This window comes from Neovison vison, chromosome 11 (assembly GCF_020171115.1).
Source record: "Neovison vison isolate M4711 chromosome 11, ASM_NN_V1, whole genome shotgun sequence".
NCBI lineage: Eukaryota > Metazoa > Chordata > Mammalia > Carnivora > Mustelidae > Neogale > Neogale vison.
In genome coordinates, this window is record NC_058101.1 from 174,306,738 (window position 1) to 174,330,994 (window position 24,257).

The window sequence follows — 24,257 nt, forward strand, 5'->3', positions numbered from 1 at the left end:
CCACAGCAGCCCATCATCCCACCGTTCTAGAAGCTGAGAATCTGAGAGCAGGGTCAGCAGGCCTGGTACCTTCAGAGGTTGTGAGGGGGAATCTGTTCTAAGCCTCTCTCCTGGCGTCCAGTGGTTGCTGGCCATCTTTGGCACTGCTTTGGCATCACCCTGACCTCTGCCTCCCTGTCCACATCGCGTGGTTTCTGTGTCTGAGTGTGTGTGTCCAGACTTCCCCTTTCTATGAGGACAGCACTCATTATCGTATTCGGGCCCCCACGAAAGACCTCATTGTAACTAACGACATCTGCAGTGACCTGATTTCCAAATAACGTCACGTCCTGAGTACCTGGGGTTAGGACTTGAACATGTGAATTTTGAGATGACACAATTCAACCCGTAACACAGATACTAGCTGCCATGCAGCCTGGTTGTGTGTCTCCCTTGCTGAAAATCTTTTCTTGCTCCCTTTCTGAAAGCTAACATCCGAGTGCCTAAGCTCACAGATTGTCTTGATGCTGCTCCTGCCTCCCCGGAGTCCAGCTCCGTGCCCCCATCAGGCGTGGTCCTCCTGCACCTCTAACTGCATAGGTAGAGCTCCCCAAGTTCCCGAAGGATCGCTGCCTCTGTGATCCAGTCCACACTGCTCCCTTTGCTAAGAGATTCTTCCTTTTCTGTCTTCCTAGAGAAGTCCTAGCTCTGGGCCACCTCCTCCTGAAAGCCTTTCCTCCCCTTCCTCCCTCCTGGAAACCCTAGCCTCCAGTGGACCTCTGTGCTTTGATCTTGCCTTCCCTGCTGTTACAGTACCCAGTGACAACAATGTATCTGTTTCCACCTCTTTAGCCTGTGGGTGTACAAGCTTCCTTCTGCCAGGGATTGTGTCTGTTTTCTTTTGTTTCTCCAGAGCTTAACCCATACCTGGTGCTCATTAATCACTTAGTAAATATTTGTTGGATTAATGTGTGAAGGATTGAGTGAAGAGTCTCCTTTGTTTTTTGTTTTTTGTTTTATTTTAATGTTTTTTATTTTTTAATTTTTTTTTAATTTTTTTCTCCAATTTATTTATTTTCAGAAAAACAGTATTCATTATTTTTTCACCACACCCAGTGCTCCATGCAAGCTGTGCCCTCTATAATACCCACCACCTGGTACCCCAACCTCCCACACCCCCGCCACTTCAAACCCCTCAGATTGTTTTTCAGAGTCCATAGTCTCTCATGGTTCACCTCCCCTTCCAATTTACCCAAAAGCACATACCCTCCCCAATGTCCATAACCCTACCCCGCTTCTCCCAACCCCCCTCCCCCCAGCAACAGTTTGTTTCGTGAGATTAAGAGTCACTTATGTTTTGTCTCCCTCCCTATCCCATCTTGTTTCATGGATTCTTCTCCTACCCACTTAAGCCCCCATGTTGCATCACCACTTCCTCATATCAGGGAGATCATATGATAGTTGTCTTTCTCCGCTTGACTTATTTCGCTAAGTCTCCTTTGTTTTTAATGTTGGGTTTTTTGTTGTTGTTGTTGTTGTTGTTGTTTTAAGAGATTGCTACCTAAGGAAGACTGAAAGTTCTTAATGAAGTTGTTCAAGTGATGTGTGTGTGTGTGTTAGGAGCGCAGAACAGAGGGCTCTAGATCCAAGTTCTATGTTGCGGTCATTCGTTCATTCAAAAGCATATAAATGGAGCGCTTTGTGTGTCTCATGCTCGTATGGGGATTGTGTGGCCTATGAGAGATGGAAGGCACAGTTACTGATCTGAAGAGGCCGCTAAGTATGGAGACACGCACCTGACAAGTTCATTACAGACACAATTCAGCAAATCCATGAGGAGTGTCCGCGTGAGTGGGACAGATAAAGAAAAACCCACAGAAGTCTCGGGTGGTCAGGGAAGGGTTCCTGGAAGAGGTCGGCCTGGCTGGAGCTGGCTTGGAGGATTTGATGAGGTGGAGAGTGTAATCAGAACCCGGCAGGAGCACCGGGGTCATGTGGAAACATTGCATAGGGAAGAAGGACGTGAGGTTGGAATCATTGCCTTGAACTTCTGTGTTCATTTCCTTTGCTGCTTGCTTGTTTCTCCCTCTTCTCCCAGAACGGCTTATCCCCCATTCACATGGCGGCTCAGGGAGACCACCTTGACTGTGTCCGACTTCTATTGCAATACAACGCAGAGATAGACGACATCACCCTGGACCATCTGACCCCCCTCCACGTGGCAGCCCACTGCGGCCATCACAGAGTAGCCAAAGTCCTTTTGGATAAAGGAGCCAAACCAAATTCCAGAGCCCTGGTGAGTGGGAGCCTACTAGAGAAGGTGTCAGAGAGGCAAAGGCCAAGGGAAGCAGGACCAGAGCTGCATGGCTGAGCCTGGTGGGAAGGGCACATGTCGGTGGTACCCCCGAGACTAGGGCCTGGAAGGTGGTGGCACCGGCTAGGGCCTGGGGGACATGGCAGCACAGAGGCAGGATGGTAAACTTTCCACTCCCCATTCGGCACCCTGATGACAGACTGAGGTGGGGGGGGAGGGGGGGAGGGGGATCAGGCCCAGGAGACCTCACTAAGAAGCAGTGTCCGTGGTATGTGTGTGGATTGGGGCGCCACTCCCTCTAGGCCAGCCTGGGGTTGCAGTACAGTGATTCCTTCTAGGCTGCCTTTTTTATCTACTTTGGTGGCTGAATGACCTGGGCCGAGCTAAGCACCCTTACCCTGCTCACAGGTGTAGAGTTTTCCTAGTGCTGGTATAGAAAGGAGTTCTCACCTAAAGCGAGTTCCCTCCTAGGACTGACTGGGAGTCCTCTCCCTCTTGCCCCAGGCCAGGCGTTCCGAGAGCAGGGTCAGGGATCTGGTGGGGCCAGAGCTCTGCACAGAGCATGGCCTTGACCGCCATCTCCTCTCTGCCCACTCCCACAGGGCAGACTTCAGAAGACAGGGGAGATTCCAGGTCTTGCAAGGGTGGCTCCTTCATTCAGAAAGCTTTCACTGAGCTCTTGCCACACGCCAGGGACGATTTTGGGATAGTGGGGGCATTTCTCAGCCTCAGCGCTATTGTGATTTTGGGTCTGATATGCCTGGTAGGACGTTTAGCAGCATCCTTGCTCCTCCTCCCCCAGGGCTGATCTCCTTCTCCGCTGGTGATGACAATCAGCAGTGTCCCCAGACATTGCCAAATGCCGTGGGGGGTGGGGGAGGGGTGCGACAAAATCCCCTCCCCCACTTGGGGAACCCCGGCCTGTGGGAGTAAAGCCCTCGGAAAAAACAAACAGACAGAAACAAACAAAACTCCCAGCAGAGCTGCTATCCCGAAATCCACTTTACTAAAAATGATCCATGGTTTCAGGGGAAAGGAAACAGGATTTGCTTCACAAAAAGTGTTCTTGATTGCCAGTTTCCCCCGAAGGAAACTGAAAACAGCAGGCTCTTTTTGCGCCTCCAAAAATATGATTAATCAAAAAAGAAAAAAGGGTTTATGAACAACTTCTTCAGGAACATGCTTGGTGCAGAAATTGGGAGCCGCGGCCCTCTCGGGTGACGGGCAGTAGCCGACCATCCAGGCAGGGGCAGCAGGCAGAGGCGGTTTGGGGGCCCCTCGGGCTTGTCTTGTAAGCTCCTGCTTGTCTGTCTCCCTATGTGTGGGCCGCAGAATGGCTTCACCCCCTTACATATCGCCTGCAAGAAGAACCACATCCGTGTCATGGATCTGCTGCTGAAGACGGGGGCCTCCATTGACGCTGTTACTGAGGTAGGAGAACCCCACAGACGGGCAGAGGCTTCCTGCCCATGGTCTTCCTCCAACAGCTTTCTGGAGAGTTGTTCTTTTTAGCTACGCGGGACTGCAGGATTGTGTGTGTGTGTGTGTGTGTGTGTGTGTGTGTGTGTGCGAGTTCAGACTGCTTGAAGGAACACATTGGGTGACCGAGACAAGGGAACGTGTGTCAAGTTTCAGGGAGCTTTCCAAGATCAGATGCATGTTTTTGAGTTGCAAAGCGGACAGAATCACCCTGCAGTGATTTTTTTTTTTTTCCTCCAGCCATTACCCTGAAAGCAAACCTATCTCATTGAACTCCCTTTGCTTGGAAAACCATTCCGGAGCCCCTAGAACAAGAAAGTAGATTCATCTGGCTTTCTCTTCTTTGTAGGAGCAGGAAAGGCTCCTCTGTTCTCATTCCTCTCTTGTGTGTTCCAGTCTGGCTTGACACCTCTCCATGTGGCCTCCTTCATGGGGCACCTGCCCATTGTGAAGAACCTTCTACAGAGGGAAGCATCACCCAATGTCTCCAACGTGGTAAGCCTGTGGGGAGAGCAAGGGCTCGGTCCTCTGGACTGAGAGCTCGGAGGGGAGATGAGCTACTGATCCTGAGATCACCTCTCTGAGGAGAGAGCTAGAATTCTCACAGTAGGAGAGCCTTCAGGTTTGGGGAGAATATGTGTAGGTCTTGAGCCGTTCCCAGTTAAATTTGTCACACCTCTGTCAGTCCTAGGAGGTTTTTTTTTAGACAATAATTTGGGAACTTCTGTAAGTGTTTCTGGGAATGCATTTACAGTATTTAACATTCATCAGCTCTGAGGTTTGCTTTTAAAGTATACCTAGAACACACACGCACACACACACACACACACACACAAACACACACACACACACACACACACACACACCACATACCAGGTGTCAGCAAGCTGAAGGCTAAAGTAGCTGCTTGTTGGAACAACTCCACCTCTTGGACGAAAACCAACAAGTCACCCCACATTGGCACTTTGGAACTCCGTGTGTGTCTTTTTGGAAACTCGGCATGGGTTAACATTTCTTTAATTCTGTGGTTTTACAGAAAGTGGAGACCCCGCTGCACATGGCAGCCAGAGCAGGACATACAGAAGTTGCCAAATACTTGCTCCAGAACAAAGCCAAAGTCAATGCCAAGGCCAAGGTGAGTTCTCGAGGTGGGAAGGATCCTGGGATATAAGCAATTCGAGGGCAGTGAGAAGAAATCCTTCCATATTAGAGGCCTGTGGCGCAAAGGTTCCTCGCCATGGCCACGAGGGTTATCCTGAACGCTCAGGTTCTGCTTTGCAGGGGTTCTGAGAAGGCCGGGGGTATGTCTGCATCAGAGCTGTCCTGTTCGTTAGGATAATGAAGGCCCAAAGAGCATGGGCGGCCTGCAGCACTTAGGGACCGAAAGCATTTCATGGCTGTCACAGTCATGGTATAAAAAGAGAAGCAACTTTTTGGAGAAAATGTTACCACTGAAAACCAGTCAAGAATTACTTGCTCTAAAAAATGGAAGGTGCCCCCTTGTTGGAAAAATATTCTCAAGGGATTGGGCGAGTGAGCAGTGAGAATTGCTACTGAATTTGCAAGGCGATTGGCTTTGACCGAGATTGGGTTTTCTTCTGTTCCTGTGACAGAGGCTCTGTTTAGAGTTAGAACCATAGTTTGTGTCTGGGCCGCGCACAGGGCCCCCAGCACAGAGACCTTAGCCTCGAACCCCTTCAGCATCAGGGGAGGAGGAGGAGCAAGGGTGGGAAGAAAACGTCACCTCTCCCCTTTAGCGGTTCAGGCTCCCATGGCCCTGTTCAAGCAGAAAGGCCAGTATCCTCTCCCATGTGACTTGGGACACAGGACAAGTGCCTGTTACACTGTATGAAGCATTTAAATACACTGCCTGCTTGATCCTAACCAGAGCCCCGTGAGGTAGATTACTGTTCCCATTTTACAGATGGAAAGGCTGAGCTTTTAGGCGGTTCAGTAGAAATAACCGCCCACTTGTAAGGGTACAAGTTAGCAGGGTAGTTGGGAGGATTAAATGAGAGAGCGTATTTGTTTCTGTAACTCAAATGCCTGATTTGAACCCCAGCTCTTCATCTTCCTAGCTGTGTGACCTTGAGAAAGTTACGTACCCTTTCCAGGCCTCACGTGCGTGTCCCCTGTTCTTTGTTTTTCCCTTTGGGTTCCAGGATGACCAGACCCCGCTTTACTGCGCGGCTCGCATCGGTCATGTAAACATGGTGAAGCTTCTGCTAGAAAATAACGCCAATCCCAACCTGGCCACCACTGCCGGGCACACTCCCCTGCACGTCGCAGCCCGGGAGGGCCATGTGGAGACGGCCCTGGCCCTTCTGGAAAAGGAAGCATCCCAGGCATGCATGACCAAGGTACAGCCTCCTTCCTCCGGTTCCCGAGAGGCAACTGACTAGTCACCGCTGGGCCTGGGATGTGGGACAGGCATTCCGGCCTGGTTCTCCTGATGCTGAAAGCAGCTGGGAGGGCCAGCACCCCTAGACTGGCCACCATCTGTGAGCCAGTGGGCTGTCCTTCCCTAGAAAGTTGGTAAAACTGTCATTTCTCATCCACCCACCAAGCCTTCATCCCTTTATCATGGGCCAGCTTTTAGCTCTAGACAAATCAGGTTCCAGAATATGAGGACTAAGACTCGGCCCTTGCCCTCCACTAGCTAGCAGTGGAGGTGGTTTTATAGGTCATCACTAGCCATGCAGGTGGTAGGTGGGAGAGGAAATCTGCTGATTTCTGGGACCTTGGCCTCTGGGAGAGATTGTGATGGCCTTTACGTGCTCTGTGTCTCCATGCCGGTGAGGGTATGGGCTCTTGCTCTCTGCAGGGACAGCTTTCTCGCCCCCCCCACCCCGTTCTGACGGCCTGTGTTTCTCCTCAGAAAGGATTTACCCCTCTCCATGTGGCGGCTAAGTATGGGAAGGTTAGAGTGGCCGAACTGCTGCTGGAACGGGACGCACATCCCAATGCTGCCGGAAAAGTGAGTTTGAACTTCTCTCCCTCTCTCAGCTCCGAGGCCAGGGCAAAGCGTATACTCCGCTGCTTGTGCCTCTTGTGTCCGTCTTCTGAATGGGCGGCCCTCTGGGGGGGACGGGGCTGTGGCAGGCAGAACAAGGCGGGGGCCCCCAGGTCTGGCAGGGTATGCTCTTGAGTGACTTCAGATCGAGACTGGGTTTGGAAACACTTCTAACCAGATCGTATGATGTATAAAAGAATATATACAGAGCCCGAAACGGTGCTGCCGATAACCGAAGGGAACGTGGAAAGCCAGCTGAGCGAACGCTGTTGTCTCTGTGGTCTTGTCCCTGCAGAATGGCTTGACTCCCCTGCACGTGGCCGTCCATCACAACCACCTGGACATCGTCCGGCTGCTGCTTCCCCGAGGCGGCTCCCCGCACAGCCCGGCTTGGGTAAGGCCGGTCCCGGTTCACACGCCAGGGGCCCCTGCAGGGCAGGTCCCCGCAGCCACCCCCATTGGGAATGGCTGTTCCAGGAGCGGCTGGAGGGCTTTCATGTTTTGCTTTTATTTCTACCTCTGAGATCTCGCCTCCTTCCCACAAACCAGTAACTGCTGCTATTTGGAGACGGGGAGCGAGGTGGGATGTGGGTAACACTTCTCAGCAACAGGTTACCTCACAGAGGTGGGATTCGTGTGACACAACAGATGGGTTCCCCAAACCACAGCATGTGAGCCGAGCTCTGTCAGCCGAGTCCTGGCAGCTGGCTGTCCAAGGTCAGCGTGTCCAGGCATCTCCGGGGCTGGCAGGCCCTGCTGTCAGGTTCAGACTCCATTTGGTGCTGGCAGCACAATGGCCCCAGTCTGAGAAGTAGCCAGGGGGATCCTGCCAGAACCTTGAAGCAGGGGGGCCTGTTTCAAGTGGGAATAGTCACCCCCAAATGCATTTCCTGTATGAGTTCAGACTTGGAAATCGAGGTGATTTTGTAACAAGGCACACCCACGTATATATGACCTGGTGGATATGAGGCTGGTGTGCTCGCCCCTGAAGGACGCTGCCCTGGGGAGCAGGTTCATTGCCTCTCAGGGGAACCAAGTAAAGGGAGTTGACTGGGCTTGCTTGTGTAAGATCAGACTTGTGGGCGGGGGGTGCCTAGTACAAGGTGAAGGGATAAAGCTGGACGTGGGGATCATTTTGGGGGACAGGCTGCCCTGTGTGGGACCAGAGAGTGGGCTGAGTTAGTCTGTGAGGGGAGGGGGCTGATGGCCAGCAGGGGAGAGGGGTAGGGGAGAAGGCAGAACTCAGACACAATGATCCCTGCCCTTGCTTGGGAGCTCCCTACAGGGCAGCCAAGACTCCGAAAACCAGCATAATTTCAGGGAGAGCACACCCCAGCGCTCAGCCTTGTGGCAGGGGGAGCCTGGGGTGGGGGAGGGGGGAAGAGGGGGTTGGTGTGTGATGACAGCTGACACGTGCTGACTTCAGTGGGAACACAGCCCAAGTCAGGGGGAAAATCAGCTCGGGCCTTCAGTTTGTCTTCCCTCCTCAGAATGGATGCTCATCTGAATTTTCCAGCATCACTCTGCCGGAGACACAGCGTCTCCCAGACACCTCTGTCTCCTTGGGCTCCTGTCCCCGCGGTTGTAGCAAGCCCACGTCACTGTGTAGACAGAGCACGCGGCCCTGCTAAGATGTGGCTTACTCCTGCCTCTAAAAATAAAGAGCCGGACTCCCCGCCTCCTCACTCCCCTCCTTATATAAAAGAAACTGGAGCCAGGTTCATGGTATTTAAAGAGAACCTTCTCCGAGTACAAACCTTGTACAGATGGGGTTTGTTTCCATGGCAAAAAATAGTTTCCCAAGGAGTCTGGCAATTTTGTAGAATTTCACATGCAAATCTCTGTGCACCCAAACCAAACCCTCCCCCTTCTAATTTTGATGCTAATGTTTTAACATTTAGGCAGATTTCTTTCCAGCATGTATGCTTCAGGATGAGCTCATTTCCTTGGGGAAGTAGACCTTTTCAGGGCACACAGCTCTCCCTAACCTCTCTGCCCAGTCGCCCCTTGTCCTTGTCACCTACAGAAGGTCATTCATTCCCTTTAATCCTGCTTTTTGGGAAGTGCAGAGGGGGTATTCTCTGCTCTGAGACCGCCAGCTGCTTCTGTATGTCAGTTTTAACCCAGGGTCACCTTGCCAGGACTGGGTGCTGCTTTTGCCAGTGCGGACGCCCACAGCTGCCCCAGGGACCTGGACGGCTGATTATGCTGCCGTGAGGTTCCTGCCACTTGCTCCAGGTCCTCCCTTTGTCAAAACAGGTCTGAATAACCGTTGCTTTCGTGCTGTGGATGCTTGCTACAGACTGGGCACCGGATAGAGCTTCAGCTACCCCCGCCCCCAGTTCCTCCTGGGGACAGCCCTGAGAAGCAGGTGTTTGCTGATGCTTCCCTTACAGAGAGAGTGACCTCTTTTTGGGGAGGGCTCCAAATCTCAGGTTCCAGCCAGTCAGCCACACCTCTTTCTTTGCTCTCTGTTGATACAACCCAAACATTATTTTATGGAGTGAACATTAGAAACAAAATGTTGATCTCGTTATGGGAACACAGCTGACAAAGAATGTATTCTCATTTTTTTTTTTAAAGATCACTCAAATGAGGTTACATAATTATTCAAAGGAAATTATTTTTTTTAATTCAATTTAATTCTTTGGGTAAATTAACAACTTTCCATTTCCCCACGAAATCCACTTTTTGAGTGGCTCTTCCCCTGTCCTCTGATGCTATAAAGCTGAAATATTCCTATACCGTCAGACCCCTTTTTTCCTCTTTCCTATTCCCGATCAGTGATCCTGGAAGAATCAGAAACGTTGGTTTGCATGGTCTGACAGAGGTTGGCGGGGAGGCTCGGTTCTCTGGGGTAACCGGGAGAATGCCGGCCAAGGTGGGGGGACCAGATGTCTTGTGTCATGCGCTCTGGGATTGGCCGGCATGTGCTTTTGAAAGTCGTGGGTCCTGCTCGGAGGTCCTCAGGCCTGGCCTCTCTTCTAGGCCTGAATGTTAGCAGTGGCCAAAATGTGGTCCCTGGTTCAGCAGCCTCAGCCTCCCCTGGAAACTTGTGAGAAATGCAGAATTTGGAGCCTCCCTAGAACTTCTGAGTCAGAATCTATGTTTGAGCAAGATCTCAAGTGTGTTGTGTCCACATTGTGGTTTGAGAAGCACTCTTCCCGCCGAAAGAACCTCAGCTCTGGGATCTGAAGGCCTGCGTGGGTTTTCTGTTGTTCATTTACTAGGTGACATTAAGTAAGGTACTTAACCTCCCCGAGAGTTGACCTCTTTAGCCACAAAATGAGATAATTAACAAAAATGCCTGCTTTACCTGCTGTATGAGGAACCACGTAGGCAAAAGGGCTTTTCAACAGTGATGACCAAAGCAGCTTCATCTGTCTGCAGCAGGACGAGGAGCTTTCCCTGGAATGTAAACCCATGTACTGCTTCCTTCACTGGAAAAGTCTTCCTACCAGGGCGGGGGGCGGCTGAATAAACAGTATGTGGTGTCATAGTCATTTACTCTGGGCCAGCCTCCTTCATCTTGTCATGGCTTCGGAGGTCTTGTAAACCAGTTCACGGCAAAACCATACGCAGGTTTATTACTTTTATATTTTTATTTTGGAAGGCACCTTCACATAGACTATCCTATTTTATCCATCCAACAGCTGCAAGAAAAGAACAAATCGAATGTCATTATCCACTTTCAATGCCTTTTAAAAAGACAGAAGGATGTCTGGAGGTCACTGGCTCTCTAGTCACCCAGCTAGTTAGCACGGAAGGAGGGCTGATGCCAGAGTCTCGGGTTCCTTGCTGGGGACACCTGTCCTTAAAGCAGCAGCCCCGGGCCCGCAAGCCCAGGGGGAGCCTGGGGCCCGTTGCACAGGGAGAGAAGAGGGCTCTGATCCTTTTTCTTCCTGAAATGTCTGGGGCAGGGTGCCTGGGTGCGGGGAGGGTAGGGAATGGTTTTTGCAGACAAGAGCCTTTCATCGACTTGCCCAGACTTCAAGTTCTTCTTTGAGCTGCCTGCTCGAGTCCTAGCTTTTCTGGTAGCAGAGCACAACCTTCAGAGCAGTCTGTCGGAGCTTGAACACAGAAAACGGGGTGAGGGGAGGCCCAAGACATTTGCCGGCTGGGGGGGGCATGGTGTGGATTCCCTGAAAAGGGTCTCTGAATCAAAGGGATTTGGTTGGTTGGTTGGTTGGTTGACTTTAACTGCTCTTCTTGGTGACTCCAGCTCTACTCCGCGGGTATCCAGCCGGCCAAGAAGCTGGCCTCGCCCTCCCTCCGAGGAGGGGACATTTCAGGCGCGTGCTCATTCTTGTCCGCCCAGCATGCTTGTAACCTGCCTCCCGGTGCTGCTTCTGTTGCAGAATGGCTACACCCCTTTGCACATTGCGGCCAAGCAGAACCAGATGGAGGTGGCCCGCAGTCTGCTGCAGTACGGGGGGTCAGCGAACGCTGAGTCGGTGCAAGGCGTGACCCCCCTCCACCTGGCCGCCCAGGAGGGTCACGCGGAGATGGTGGCTCTCCTACTTTCGAAACAAGCCAATGGCAATCTGGGGAACAAGGTAAACACGGCTTGCCAGATTGACCCTGTCGTCTCGGTAACATCCTAGTAGTGGCTAACCAGATGTTCTCTCTGAATATTGAGCACCTACTGTGTGCTCAGGTTCTGAGTTATGTGGTGTGTGTGTGTGTGTGTGTGTGTGCGCATAATCCTTTACAACAGGCCTGTGTAGGCTTTATCTCAGTTTTATAAATGAATAAACGGGGTCAGGAAGGTTGCTCACTCCCCAGGTTGCATGACCCCCAGCCTACCTGATACCAGAGCCTTTTCTAGATAGACTGACTCAAGGGTCTGCAAAAAGATTATTGTTAAAATCCATAGTACACTTTGCCAGATAGAGGCCAGTGTCTACCTTCAGGAATATAGTAAGTAATCTGGAACTAAATATTTCATTTCTTTCTTTCTTTTTTTTTTTTGGTACTAAATATTCTCTTTTTGTGGGGGAATATGTTTAAGTGCCCACCCGTACGCTAAACTAGCAGTTCCCACCCCAGGGACTGTTGGTGGGGGAGTACGGGTCCTTCCAGGACTGCGCACATCATTTTGGGAGAACGGGGCGCACGAGCATTTTCCTAGATGAACTCGTCCTCATTTTTCTCAGCTTCTCAAAGGAATGTGAGACCCCAGAAAGACCAAAAATCACTTGTTTTTTTAAAAGAATGGTTTTATTGAAATACAATTTACACACAATAAAATTCATCCTTTTGACCTGTCCTGTTCGGTGGTTTTTAACGTATTTCAGAATCAGGCCGTCATCACCACTATCTAGTTCCAGAACACTTTCATCGCCCCACAAAGAAGCCTCATTACCCGCTGGCAGCCACTCCCCATTTCCCCCAAACCCTTCAGTCCCCACCAACCACTAATCTGCCACCTCTTTGAATTGGCCCATTCTGGACACTGCATATCATGAACCAATACGAGGAGACATTTCTTTAGATGATAAGGGAACGTTTTCAGAAGGCAGGCATTTTAAGGGTAAGCAGATCTGTTAAAACCCTGGAGATCCATTAGCTCTTTCTGCACAGGTTTGGACAGGCGACCCCCCGGAGGGAACTGTCAGGGCGGACCGTGACATTGGATTTGGTGCTTTGTTTCTTGCTTGCGCTATGCCGTTTCACGCAGGCTCTGTGAGGAGCCGTGAGGATGATGGCGATTCCCCACACTGGAGACGCCCTCACTCATCCTCACGCCACCTCACACAGGGTGAATTATCGTGTTATCCTAAGAGTCAGGCAGGGCCCAGAGACTTGTGACTGAAGTAGGACTCTTCCCCGCCACCCACCCAGCTGCTCAGGCCTCAGCTGGGGACGGCTCCTGCTCACAGGCCTCCGGGCGGCTGACAGGAACGTGCAGAAGGCCAAGGAGGGTGAGGAGGGCGAGGGGAGTCTCTGGAGAGGGGCGGGTCCTGCCCCCTGCCTCTGACTGAAGAATATTATAGCTCTGTTTGTCTCATCGTGAGGGGAGTGTATTGAGCAGGGTGCAGGGGAGAGACATTCTGGTGTGAGTGTGCACGTACCGGGCCTTGTCTCTGGTGCATCTTGATCCTCCTGAGAAAGGTGTGTGAGAACTCCCAAGAATCTGGTGCTGTCAGGGTCGGCAGGATCACCCATTCTGTGACAGAGCGATGCAGGCTGTGAGGGGCTAGTCACATTTAAATGGCACATGGTGCTTTCCAGTGTGTTTTATCTGTGTTTTCTCACAGGGACCTTACAGGTCAGGGATAGCCTCTATTTTCGAGATAAGGAAAGCTGGGTCTGGAGCTCATCTCAAATCAGGGAAGCAGAGAATGTTATAAATGGAAAGTTCCGTAAAGTTTATCTAGTTCAGAGGTCAGCAGATGAGGGCCCATGGACCAAAACCGGCCCACCACTTGTTGGTGTAAATAAAGTTTTATCAGAACATAGCCGTGCCTGCTTTCCTGTTGGCCATTGCTGCTTTCTCACTATTACTGGTAGAGTTGGGTAGTTGTGAGAGAGACCTAAGCCTAGAATACTGACCATCTGGCCCTCAGCAGAAAACGTTGCTGAGCTCTAATTTAGCTAAACTGCCTCATTTTTAAAGATAAGGATATGTGGCCCAGAGCCGGAAGAGCTCCATCCCAGGTCACACAGCTGTTTGGGGGCCATGCAGCCATGTTGGGGTCCTGGCCTCAGTGCTCTTCCATGGTGGCCCGGGATCCTTTACTGAACACAAGGTGATGACTTCTTTTTCTTTCCAGAGTGGACTCACCCCCCTCCATCTGGTAGCACAAGAAGGCCACGTTCCAGTGGCAGATGTGCTCATCAAACACGGTGTCACAGTGGACGCCACCACCCGGGTAAGGCAGCCAGCTCGTGCCTATGTCCCTGTGGGCTTGCCCTCTCTGACCCCTGCCCCCATGCATGCCCCTCATCCTGCCTGGCGCCAGCCTCCCTCCCGCATCAGGGGTGTCCCGTTCACAGAGCTTTGAGACCCCAAGGGCTCAGCAGCCCATTCTTCTCTGCCACTTCCCAGGGTGGTGGTGGGGGCTGGAGACACCGATCCCAGTGATCTTATTTTCCGGTGGGGAACTCCGAAGTTTGCTTAGACCTTTGAACCTCTATAGTAAGAAACTAAAAGGAACATTTAATCATGATTCTTTGACCTATCCTACATGAACAGCAGGTCAAAATGTCAGGCTTGCGTGGATTCGCTTGGAAATTCAGCACCTTTTATTCCAGCAGTTAGTTAAATTAGGAGCTCGACTCTGTGTGAACGACTTCTTTGTGTGAGGAGCTCTGTGGGGCAGCTGAGGATAACGGAAAGCACAACACACAGTGGGGGGTGGGGACCCTGCCTGGAGGACCCTCAGTCCAGTATGGAGGGGACAGTAGGAGTCTGGGAGGGACCGCGGGTCAACCATGTGATGCTGAAGTCTCTTTGAGAAAGATCTAACAGCTCCTTGATTCCCAACTGTCTGCAGCTTCCCCAGGAATCTGTTTAAAACCCCACAACGTGCTGGATCTTAGAGGCTTTTGTGATCTTTTGGGGTCCCGCATGAGAGATCCAATACTGTTAGTTAGAACTGGGGATCCCAGGGTCTGTTTCAAGATGGTTTCTGGGATCTGGCACCAGCAACCTGGGGACACTTAGGACATAAGGGCTCAGGGAACATTGGCTTGTCTGCTCTTAGGGAAGCACCCAACCATTCAGCAAAACAGATTCCTTGAAAATGAGTTCCTTCGCAGCCTGGGCTCCAGTCAGTCAGTAAATATCCCAAAGCTGCTTGTTTCAGACAATGACCAGTTCCTATAAATTCCATTCCATTACAACTCAGTAACCTGGACAGTCTTTGTGGGGTTTTCGGATAGCGGGATCTCACCTTTCTAGTGGAAATAAGTATGCTCTTGTCCGAGTCGGCAACAACCTCTGTGCGACCGTGTGTCCCCCCCCGGCCCCCCTCCCCAGCGGATGGCCCGATGGCAGCTCTCTCCCTCTGGACTGATGTCCCCTGGCTCCTGTCACCTGTTGCTCCCCGGCTTTGCCTGCTGCCTCCTCACACCTCTTCTCTGTCTCTCCCTCTATATGCTGCCTTGGATTGTGGGCCCCACTTTTTCTCTCTATGCTCATTCTTGTCCAGGATTTCCACCTCACACGGACGTCTTCTTACCTAGACTTGCTCATGGGGCTCAGGGTCCGTTTTCCAGTCGCCTACTTGGCATCTACACTTGGCGCTCACAGGCATCTCAGACTTCATTTGTCTGAAACCAAGCCCTGTTCTTTCCCAGGCAGTGGTGTCCGGCAGCACGGCTCGCACCTTGTGGCAGCTGCCAGCCTTCCAGTGGGCTTCCCTGGCCATCCTCCCTTTTAAGGAGCCGTTCTAAGAACGGCAGTGATGCCCAGCCACAGTGGCTCTGGGGACGCCCGGCAGCCCCCCTGCTCACTCATCCTCACTGCTTGCTTTTCAGATGGGTTATACTCCACTCCATGTGGCCAGTCATTATGGAAATATCAAGCTGGTGAAGTTTCTGCTGCAGCACCAGGCAGACGTCAATGCCAAAACTAAGGTATGGGAACACTGGAAAGCCAACCTCTATACTTCTTAAGTGCCAAATTAGGTGCAGTCAGAGTTATTCTGGGTGTGCCTGGGGCTCTGCCACAACATTAAGCTTTGACCCATGAGGCAGAAATAGGGAAAATCCATGTTTTAGTGGGTTGCACCTGGAAGACAGCTCTGTAGTATGGGGGAAGTTCTTTCTCTCATAGTTAGTTTATCCTGCCAAAATGTCACCTCGCTTTGCAGCAAGGATACAGTCCTTTGCACCAGGCGGCCCAGCAAGGACATACAGACATTGTGACACTGCTTCTCAAAAATGGTGCTTCCCCAAACGAGGTCAGCTCGGTAAGTACACACCAATTTCCTCAGTTTGGAAAACCACTTTCACGGGCGGCTCTGGGAGACCCCTGTTAACCACAGAGGTTCAGCCTCGCCTTACTGCCCATCTGGGGCCTGGATGAGCTGAAGCAAACTGTACGTTCTAGTGAACTGTGGGTTTTCTTTTCTTTTTTTTTTTTTTTAATTTTATTTATTTGCGAGAGAGCATGAGTGGGGGGAGGGGCAGAGAGAAGGAGAAGCAGACCTGAACTGAGAACCCCGAGATCATAACTTGAGCAGAAGGCAGACACTTAAGCAACTGAACCACCCAGGCGCCCCTGTAGGGTATCCTTTGAAGTACCATTTACCTTTTAACTTAATTTCAACATTACCTTTGAAACTCTTCCCGTACTATGTGAAGCTGCTGTCAGTATAGTACGTGTGAGCACAACCAAACGTCTCGGGTGGGTTCCTGCTGTTTGGGGGCTTCAGGGTGGTCTTTGGTGTCGCGATCATAGTTGAGTAGGGCTTCCTCAACCAACACCACGAAGGCTTTTCCAGATCTTCCCCATGGCCACTTCTAGCTCTGAAAGCATATGGACCTTTGATTGGAAATGTGGCTGGGACTCAAGAACTCAAAAGGAAAATAAAGCTTCAACATCAATTTACTTCCACGCAGCTCTGTCTCTTCAAATCAGAGTGAAAATATTCCCCTCCCCTGTTTCTGGTGATTGTGATTTCTGATTGGCCTGAAAAGTTCACTGAAGTGTGTATGGGTTATTTTAACTATTTTAACGCTCAGTCACTGGCACCCAAAGAACCAGTGCTGGGAGCAGTGAGAAGCATTGCTCTTCATGTTCGTATTCCAGAATCTTCCAGAACTGCATTTGGTGCCTTCTGGACCCATTCCTTCCGGATGGTTTGGTCCCCCCTTGGCAGTTCTGGGCAGGTCCTGGCAAGACATCCCCTGTTCTCATTTCAAAACTCCCGCACTCAGTGCTGATTTAAAGGATCACTTTTCTCTGTTCTGCACGGGTCTTTGCAAGCCTGGTTGCTAACACCTATCTGGGCTCACACACGCGCAGGGGCCTTGCTCTCGGCTCTGGGGCACACAGCGCGTCCACCTAGACCCTTCCAACCAAGGAGAACGGGAGTGTGGTCTGTGCATAAAGGGCAGTGCTTGTCCCCCGGAGTCCCTTCCTTGTCTGATCCCTCCATCTCTCTGTTGTCTTCCCCAGAATGGAACCACACCTCTGGCAATAGCCAAGCGCTTGGGCTACATATCTGTCACCGACGTGCTCAAGGTTGTCACGGATGAGCCCAGTTTTGTGGTATGTCAGCATCTCCACTGCACCCGCACTTCTCCCCCAGACACACGCGGCCTGACAGGGCGCCCGTGTGGGTTATTCCTGGAAGAGGGAAGAGGAGCGCATTCTGGGGACAGGGCAGGAAGCCCCAGGCCTGCGTGGGGCGGGGACCCCGGGTGAGAGTGTTCTCCATCACGCGGGGTTGTGCTGCCACCTAGTGGCGAGAAGAGTTAGGGCTGTGAGCGGACGGAGGGGGCAAAAGGCAAGGTGGTTCTGGAGCAGAGAGGGGGACGGGGGAAGCTGGCAGTGCCTGTTTGTGCCCTCGCCAGACATCAGCTGTCAAGCAGAGGGCCAAGACGAACCTCCCTTCCCACCTCCTTCCTGCCTCCACAGTCATAACCCAGCAATTCAGTATTCGGTAATTCAGCTGGGTCACTGACGGGCCCACTGTTCTGCCTGGGTTCTAGTCTCTGCTTTTTCTCAATTTAGTTAACCAGTGACAAGCATCGGCTGAGTTTCCCTGAGACGGTAGATGAGATCCTGGATGTCTCTGAAGATGAAGGTAAAGTCTGGGATTAACAAAAAGGGTCAGGGGACAAGTCAGACTGAAGGGAACACGGTGAGCAGGTGAGCCCTCCTCGCTGGGGGCTTCAGGCTACCTGTCCCACCGCACACCCTCGGTCTGCCGGTTGGTATCAAAGCCAGAGAGAACCGCTTTTTAACGATGGTGACTGTTACCCAAAATCCTCCTTTAGTGTAACTTGAGGAGAAGCAACAACTGACATCTTGGAGATTAAGATACGAAATTCCGTGAAGTTTCATAAAAAATATATGTGTTTATGTATGTAATACATGGGGTACAATTCCATTCAGATCAACTCTCAAACTGTAAAGAACTGCGATAAAATTTTGCTTGAGATTTTCCTTGTGCTTTGAACCAATGACAAGCTATTCGTTTAAATTCTGTAAGAATGTTTTCTTAGGACGCTACTCTTCTGACCCCTCATGGGTCAGTAAGCTTTGGAGTGTATCTGTTTTATGGAATGAGTAGCGTTTCAGCTTCTGTGGCCCACAGAGTGCTTGTGGTATTTTTTTCCTGCCCCACATAAGCCCATCTCCTCACGGAAGTCTGAGGGGACCCCTGATGATGTAAAATCGTGGGGTCGGTCTGGATTCGCCCTCCAGCCCCTGGTGATATAACCCTGTCATGGAGGTGATTAAGGCCCCCGTTGCATCCCCTTTAATGATATGCCTCTTGATTTAACTGACTTCAATCCTGTCCTTTCTTAAACTTGGCTCTTCTTTGCTTTCCAGGAACTGCTCATATAACTATAATGGGTATGAAACACTTTCTGTTCCCTGTGGCCCTTTCTCACGACTGCATTCCACCCTAAACAATCCCAGCTCTCACTAATCCATTCCTGCTTTCCACCCTCCTCTGATGGCTAACAGTCTGGAGCCAGGAGCTTGACTCTAACAAGAGATATACACCCGTAAGATCCATGCCCAGGCGGGTGGCTCCCGCCTGTCCATTTCCGTGTCTGTGCCCATGCCACCGTGTCCGTGATCATGACTGCATGAGCTGTTCTTCCATTCTGTCAGCTCCAGATCCCAGAGCCGGGCCACTCACCAAGTGACAGGAAGTGACACTGCAAGGTCGAGGGCTCCCACTCCTGTCCCAGCAAGGAGAGAGAAACAAAGAGGCAGTGTGCCCTGCAGACGTAGCTTGAATCTCTTTGGAAGGGACTTAGGAAATAATGAGGTTTTGGCTGCCGTGATTGCCAAGAACCCGAGAGCCCTTCAGAATGGACAGGTTCAGTCCCACCGTAGCTGATCCTTTCCTAGCCTGCTGTGTGGCAAAGGACAGAATCGAATCTTTCCTTGGTATCTGTATACCCTGCGAGGGCTGCTGTGAGGGGCAGCTTGTCAAGCCAAGAAAGTCCTTTCTGGGCTGTGTTTTTTGTCTTCCACAAAGCCTGGCATAGACTAAGTGGTTAGGCGCCCTGGCTGCCCTGCCCTGTGCCCCGGGGCTGGAGGAACAGGCCTGGCCAAAGACACGGTCAGTGGTCCCCTTGGAGCAGCAGGGACCAGCACTGAGAGGAGGAGCGGGAGAGAGCTTTTTGAAAAAAAAAAAAAAAAGTGGAGCCCTCCCTCCGGTCCCTCACGACAGCTTGTGTGGTTTCAGGGGAGGAACTCATTTCCAAGGCTGAGAGGCAGGATTCCAGGGACATAGACGAAGAGAAGGAGCTGCTGGACTTCGTGCCGAAGCTGGACCAAGCGTAAGGAGCGCGCGTCGCGTGGACGCGCAGGTCGAGCCCTGGGACCCAGGAGTGGGACTCCCGACCGCGTGCCCTGGACAGGGACAGGGACAGGATGCTGGGGCAGTCAGACTGGGAAGCCAGATGCTTAGGATCAGCAAGCTCTGTGCCTCGATGGCCAGTCAGGGACACGGAAACCCGTCCAGCAGTATGTCCCTTCCTCTTCCGTGCCCCTGCTCCCAACTTTCTTCCTCCCCCTCTTGGACCCCTACTCACAGCCCCTTTTTCTCCTGCACCTCCAGTTTCACACCAGAAATGTCCCCTGAGGAAAGTTCACATTCACAGCGGTGGCCAGGCTAATCTCACACGCTGACCACGTCCCTCTGTCACCATGGTGCCCTAGGGAGGCCCACGGAGGGTTTGTGTCTTCCTGGAACACACCCCCTGCCCCCACTGGGGGTGCTGGGAGTTATTCCCATGTGGGTCCTTCGGCACACCGGGAGGCCTGGCGAATTAATCTAAAAGCAACAGCTCTGTAGAAACACGGAGTCTTTCCTGGGTATTTTCTGAAAAAACAGGTATTTGCTGGCCTAGTCCATGGCTTCTACTCAATAGGGCAGGGGGCCAGCGGGAAGTGAAACCCCCAGAATAGTTAGTCCATTAGTATTTATTGCAAAAATAGGAATCTCAGAACTCAACACCATGAGTATTGACCACACGCCAGCTAGGACGAAACACGAGACTTGGTCCAACATAAACAATCAACCCATTTATTTGGTGGGATCACCGCACGCACACCTGGAGAACCAGCTGTCCCAGCCAGTCAGAGTGGGGGACCTCCCTGCAAGGGCTCTGAGGCTGGGAACAGGAGATAAGTGTGAGGGAGGGCTTCAGGCAGGAGGCAGCCATGTCACTTGGCCTCCAAAGGACAGCTGGGCCCCGGGGAGAGGCTCTGAGGCGAGGGGAAGAGGCCGGTCCGTGCGAGCGGATGAGTAGTATTGCCTGTGTGGTGGGCTCTTTGGGGTGCGGCATGGGGGGCGGCGGTGGGAGAGGTTATTGGGGGGTACAGAGCGGTTTTGTGAGGTCTCCCACTAAGTGGGGGCCACGTAGAAGGGTCATCCCTCTGACTTCCCAATGTTCTGGGCGTATAGGGTAGAATCACCAGCCATCCCTAAGATCCCTTGTGTCACACCTGAGACTGTGGTGATCAGAGCGGAAGAGCCAGAACAGGTAAGAAGCACCTTTTCTCTTCCTTCCCGTCTGCAGAGAGCGGGTACCCGGGACAGTGATGGTTTTGAGACGACCTGCAGTATGACGGGAACTATGCATTCAGAGGCCTGTGGCCCTTACCGGGCTCTCAGATCCCTCAGATCCTTGCTTCCACGGGCTGCTTGCTGACCGCCGTCCTGCCCGAGTTCTTATCCCAGACATGAATGATAGGAGCCTCTGAGAGCCCAAGAGTGTGTGAAACACGCCCGTTTAGTCACGAGTGAGGCTGAGAATTGACACCAAAAATTCTGGCTCTGAAGCCCGTGCTCTCCGGGGGCCACAGCCCCCACCCCCCGCCCCCCTGATGCACAGGCTCGGCGTCCCTGGGGCAGCAGGTCACAGTGCTAGAGAGCCTGCATAGTCACAGGCCCCCTCTCCTTCACATCCGTTAGAAAGGGGGACAGTCTCTGCCTCCCCTTCCTCAAGGGATTATTGGGAGCTGATACAGACAGGAAGGGACGTCAGAGAGTGCCCCCCGGCGACTGTTCGTCGTCATAATCCCCGACTTGGTGGCTTCCCTCGATGCCACCTGAATTTGTCCCAGGAAACAGCGGGGTGGTTTCAAACAATTTAATTCCCCTTGATTTAATCATAGGTTGTTTGGCACCTTTTTTGTTTTTTCTCTGCCACGGCAAGGGGGTTTTCTAGAATAAAAAGCAGAGTGGCGTTTGGAGGTTGGAGTTGATTGCCCTAAGACCGGGTAACTGAGCCGGGCATGGCCCGTCTTCCAGCCACGGCCAGTCTTGGCCTCTGCCACCCCAAGGCTCTGTGTCTCCTGGCAGTAGCCACAGCCCCAGACAAAGTTGGCGTGCGGGGACAAGGAAGCTATGAAGCTGTCCAATCAGCCATTCCATGCTCGGGTGTGTCACAGAGCTGTGATGCTGACGTCACTCATGGGGAGGGATTTGGGAGGTGGGATCAGCTATGGCCCTGGCCCAGCTCTGGCCTATTCCCTGGATGCTGCCAAAGACAACGACGAGAAAGTCCCCGAGTTGACCTGTGTCCTGCTGTTCTGTGACCAACCCACTCTCCTCAGCTCCTTGCTAAATCATGAGCTCAGGCCAGTGGGTATACCTGGATTCCTACTCTGTGCCCTGTTCCGGGCTTGATGTGAGAACCGTGCGACCACGCCCGCCCCCTAGGAGCAGATGGGCCAGTGGGAAGTGTGGGCTCGGACACGCGGCGTGCAGGAAGAATCCCTGTCCCGGTGCTCGATCGTGCTGCGTGAAGCCTTCTGGGTTAGAGTCATGGGAAAGCTTTGTATAGGAGGCAAGTCGTGAGGGTGGGTGGACAGGGCCAGCGAAGGAGAGGGACAGGGGCATCAGGCCCCCCTGGGAGCAAGAGCAGGGTTGGGAATGAACCCGGAAGGGACCAGGGCCAGACTCAGACCCTGCTGGCTTTCGTGAGTGCTTGTGATATGCAAGTCCCCAGACGTGGCAGCCCCAAGTCCCTGCCACCGCGGTCTCATGAGGGGCAGGGACTTTCCGATTTGCAGATGAGGCCACAGGAAGTCCCCAAGGGAAGGGTCTGCTCTGGTCACCTCCTGTACCTCAGATGTCTTCGTGGCAAGTAGCTTGCTCAAGCTCAGTAGCTAGTAGGTGATGGTGCCTGGCTCCAGTGGTGTGTGAAAACCAAGCTCCCTAGATTGGGTTTCACACTGGGGTGTGGCTGGAGGGAAGAGTGGAATGGTCTGCAGTGTATGACCTAAAAGGAGCCAAGGAGAAGCCATGATGGTAGGATGAAGTCTGGGCTTCCTTTTCAACTCCAGGAAAGCCTTGTCCCAAAAGGGTCAGTGGTGAGTGTGTGGGACTACTTCCTCCATCCAGTCACTTGCTTCCTGGCAAGGAGAGCTCCTGAGCCCGGAGCACCACCCCTGGGCTAGCCAGCCCCCATGGCCCAGGAAGTGATGGGACATCTGGCCTTCCTCTCCTCCTCAGGCGTCTAAGGAGTATGACGAAGACTCACTCATCCCCAGCAGTCCGGCCACAGAGACCTCAGACAACATCAGCCCCGTGGCCAGCCCCGTCCACACAGGGTGAGTGAGCCCTGTGACCGGGCCTCGCGGGTTCTGGGTCCTCCCTCTCCGCGCTGCAGAGCGCGCGCAGAAGCCCGACACGGATCTGCCTGGGCCGTAGGTTCCTGGTGAGCTTCATGGTGGACGCCCGAGGAGGCTCCATGCGGGGGAGTCGGCACAACGGCCTGCGGGTGGTGATCCCCCCCCGGACGTGCGCTGCCCCTACGCGCATCACCTGCCGCCTGGTCAAGCCCCAGAAGCTGAGCACTCCGCCCCCGCTGGCCGAGGAGGAGGGCCTGGCCAGCAGGATCATTGCGCTGGGACCCACGGGGGCCCAGTTCTTAAGGTGAGAGGTCACTTGCGCTGGACGTTCGTGGACGCCGCACGAGTCCCCAGCCCGTCCCCGCCCTGCTGGTCGGTCACGGCCGCTTCCGCGGCAGCCACCCACAACCAGCCTGGCCGCCGAGCAGAGGGAGAGGCGAGCCCCACACCAGGCCTTGGCCTCCCCTCCCCTTCTCTCAGACACACCAAGGAGTATATAGACAGATGGGGCTTACTGCTCTCAAATCATACAGGACTGAGGAGACGGGGCTCCTTTGGGTCCCCCAAGGGTTTAATTCTTTAAGCTCTAAAGTGGCATTTCTAGAAGACAGCGCTACAGCGTTGCCCCCAGGCAATGGGCTTCAGGGCCCTATTCCTTTCCTTTTCTGAAGTGAAGTGCGGAGCTCTGCTTGAGCTGGTTACCTGTCAGGCTCCATGGACAGTAACGATTATCTGTCTTGCTCTGGGAGCCTACCTGCCCACTGTTGTCCAGTGCCATCCCCACCGCTGAGCTCCCGCCGCAGCCGGCAGAATGCTTTGGTGTTGACTTTCCCTTTTCCGTGGGATCATCGAAGCCTCCCTCTGAGGGAAACGTCATCAGCACTGGTGAACAGAGGAGGCAGCCGAGGCTAGGAGAGCTTTGGTCTCCCATCTAGGGACATACAGGGATGTCCAGTGGGTCCTTGGCATCAGGTCCAAGGTCTGGGTAAATAGGTTAATAGGTGAGCCTCCGCTGTGGCTGTGGCAGGAGGGCCCCCTGTGAAATGGGATGGAATCCCATGCTCGCCATTCCTCGGGGGCCCGGCAGCAAGTGGGGGGCCCTTGGAGCATCTCAGGAACCCAAGGCAGGTCTCTTTCCCTGCCGGGACCTGCCCCCGGGGTGGGCCTCACTCTGGCTGCAGGATCTCTTCTCCCTCCAAGTGGGGAAACACTTCTCCTTCTCCTGTCCTTTCCCCCTTGTGCCTAGCCGCCTGCCTGCCGGCATGCACACCCCCCTCCATGTCCCTTGCCCCCACTCTTCTCTGTTCCCTCAGCCCCGTGATCGTGGAGATCCCGCACTTCGCCTCCCACGGCCGTGGGGACCGTGAGCTCGTGGTGCTGCGCAGTGAAAACGGCTCTGTGTGGAAGGAGCACAGGAGCCGCTACGGAGAGAGCTACCTGGATATGGACCAGATCCTTAACGGGATGGACGAAGGTAGCGGCCCCAGGGCAGCCTCCTTCAGAAGGGGTATTTGTGCTTGCAAAGTTGGGGGGGGGCTGCCTGGGGTCAGGGGAGCGGGAGAAACTGGAGTTGGCCCCAGCAGGTCCAGTTCCGGGTCCCTGGGGCATCTAAGCGGGCGCCCAGATCCCCCATGCCCGCAGAGGGGCTGTGTCTTAGGAGCCAGGGACGAGGACATCCTGGGGACAGAGGG

The 24,257-nt window shown here is 53.1% G+C and overlaps 1 protein-coding gene across 5 annotated transcripts in view; it reads left to right on the plus strand.

Moving 5' to 3' along the window:
• Positions 1-24,257, plus strand: part of ANK1 (ankyrin 1) — a 209,178-nt gene that overhangs the window by 146,725 nt on the left and 38,196 nt on the right. For all 5 annotated transcript variants that reach the window (XM_044225313.1, XM_044225314.1, XM_044225315.1 and 2 more), the window contains exons 10-28: positions 2,078-2,275; positions 3,626-3,724; positions 4,169-4,267; positions 4,809-4,907; positions 5,935-6,132; positions 6,651-6,749; positions 7,081-7,179; positions 11,144-11,341; positions 13,562-13,660; positions 15,270-15,368; positions 15,605-15,703; positions 16,915-17,007; positions 17,473-17,545; positions 18,298-18,321; positions 19,169-19,262; positions 20,393-20,471; positions 22,448-22,545; positions 22,646-22,870; positions 23,880-24,040. In XM_044225313.1, the coding sequence (XP_044081248.1) occupies positions 2,078-2,275; positions 3,626-3,724; positions 4,169-4,267; positions 4,809-4,907; positions 5,935-6,132; positions 6,651-6,749; positions 7,081-7,179; positions 11,144-11,341; positions 13,562-13,660; positions 15,270-15,368; positions 15,605-15,703; positions 16,915-17,007; positions 17,473-17,545; positions 18,298-18,321; positions 19,169-19,262; positions 20,393-20,471; positions 22,448-22,545; positions 22,646-22,870; positions 23,880-24,040 (2,233 nt within the window). The remainder of the gene's footprint in view (positions 1-2,077; positions 2,276-3,625; positions 3,725-4,168; positions 4,268-4,808; positions 4,908-5,934; positions 6,133-6,650; positions 6,750-7,080; positions 7,180-11,143; positions 11,342-13,561; positions 13,661-15,269; positions 15,369-15,604; positions 15,704-16,914; positions 17,008-17,472; positions 17,546-18,297; positions 18,322-19,168; positions 19,263-20,392; positions 20,472-22,447; positions 22,546-22,645; positions 22,871-23,879; positions 24,041-24,257) is intronic.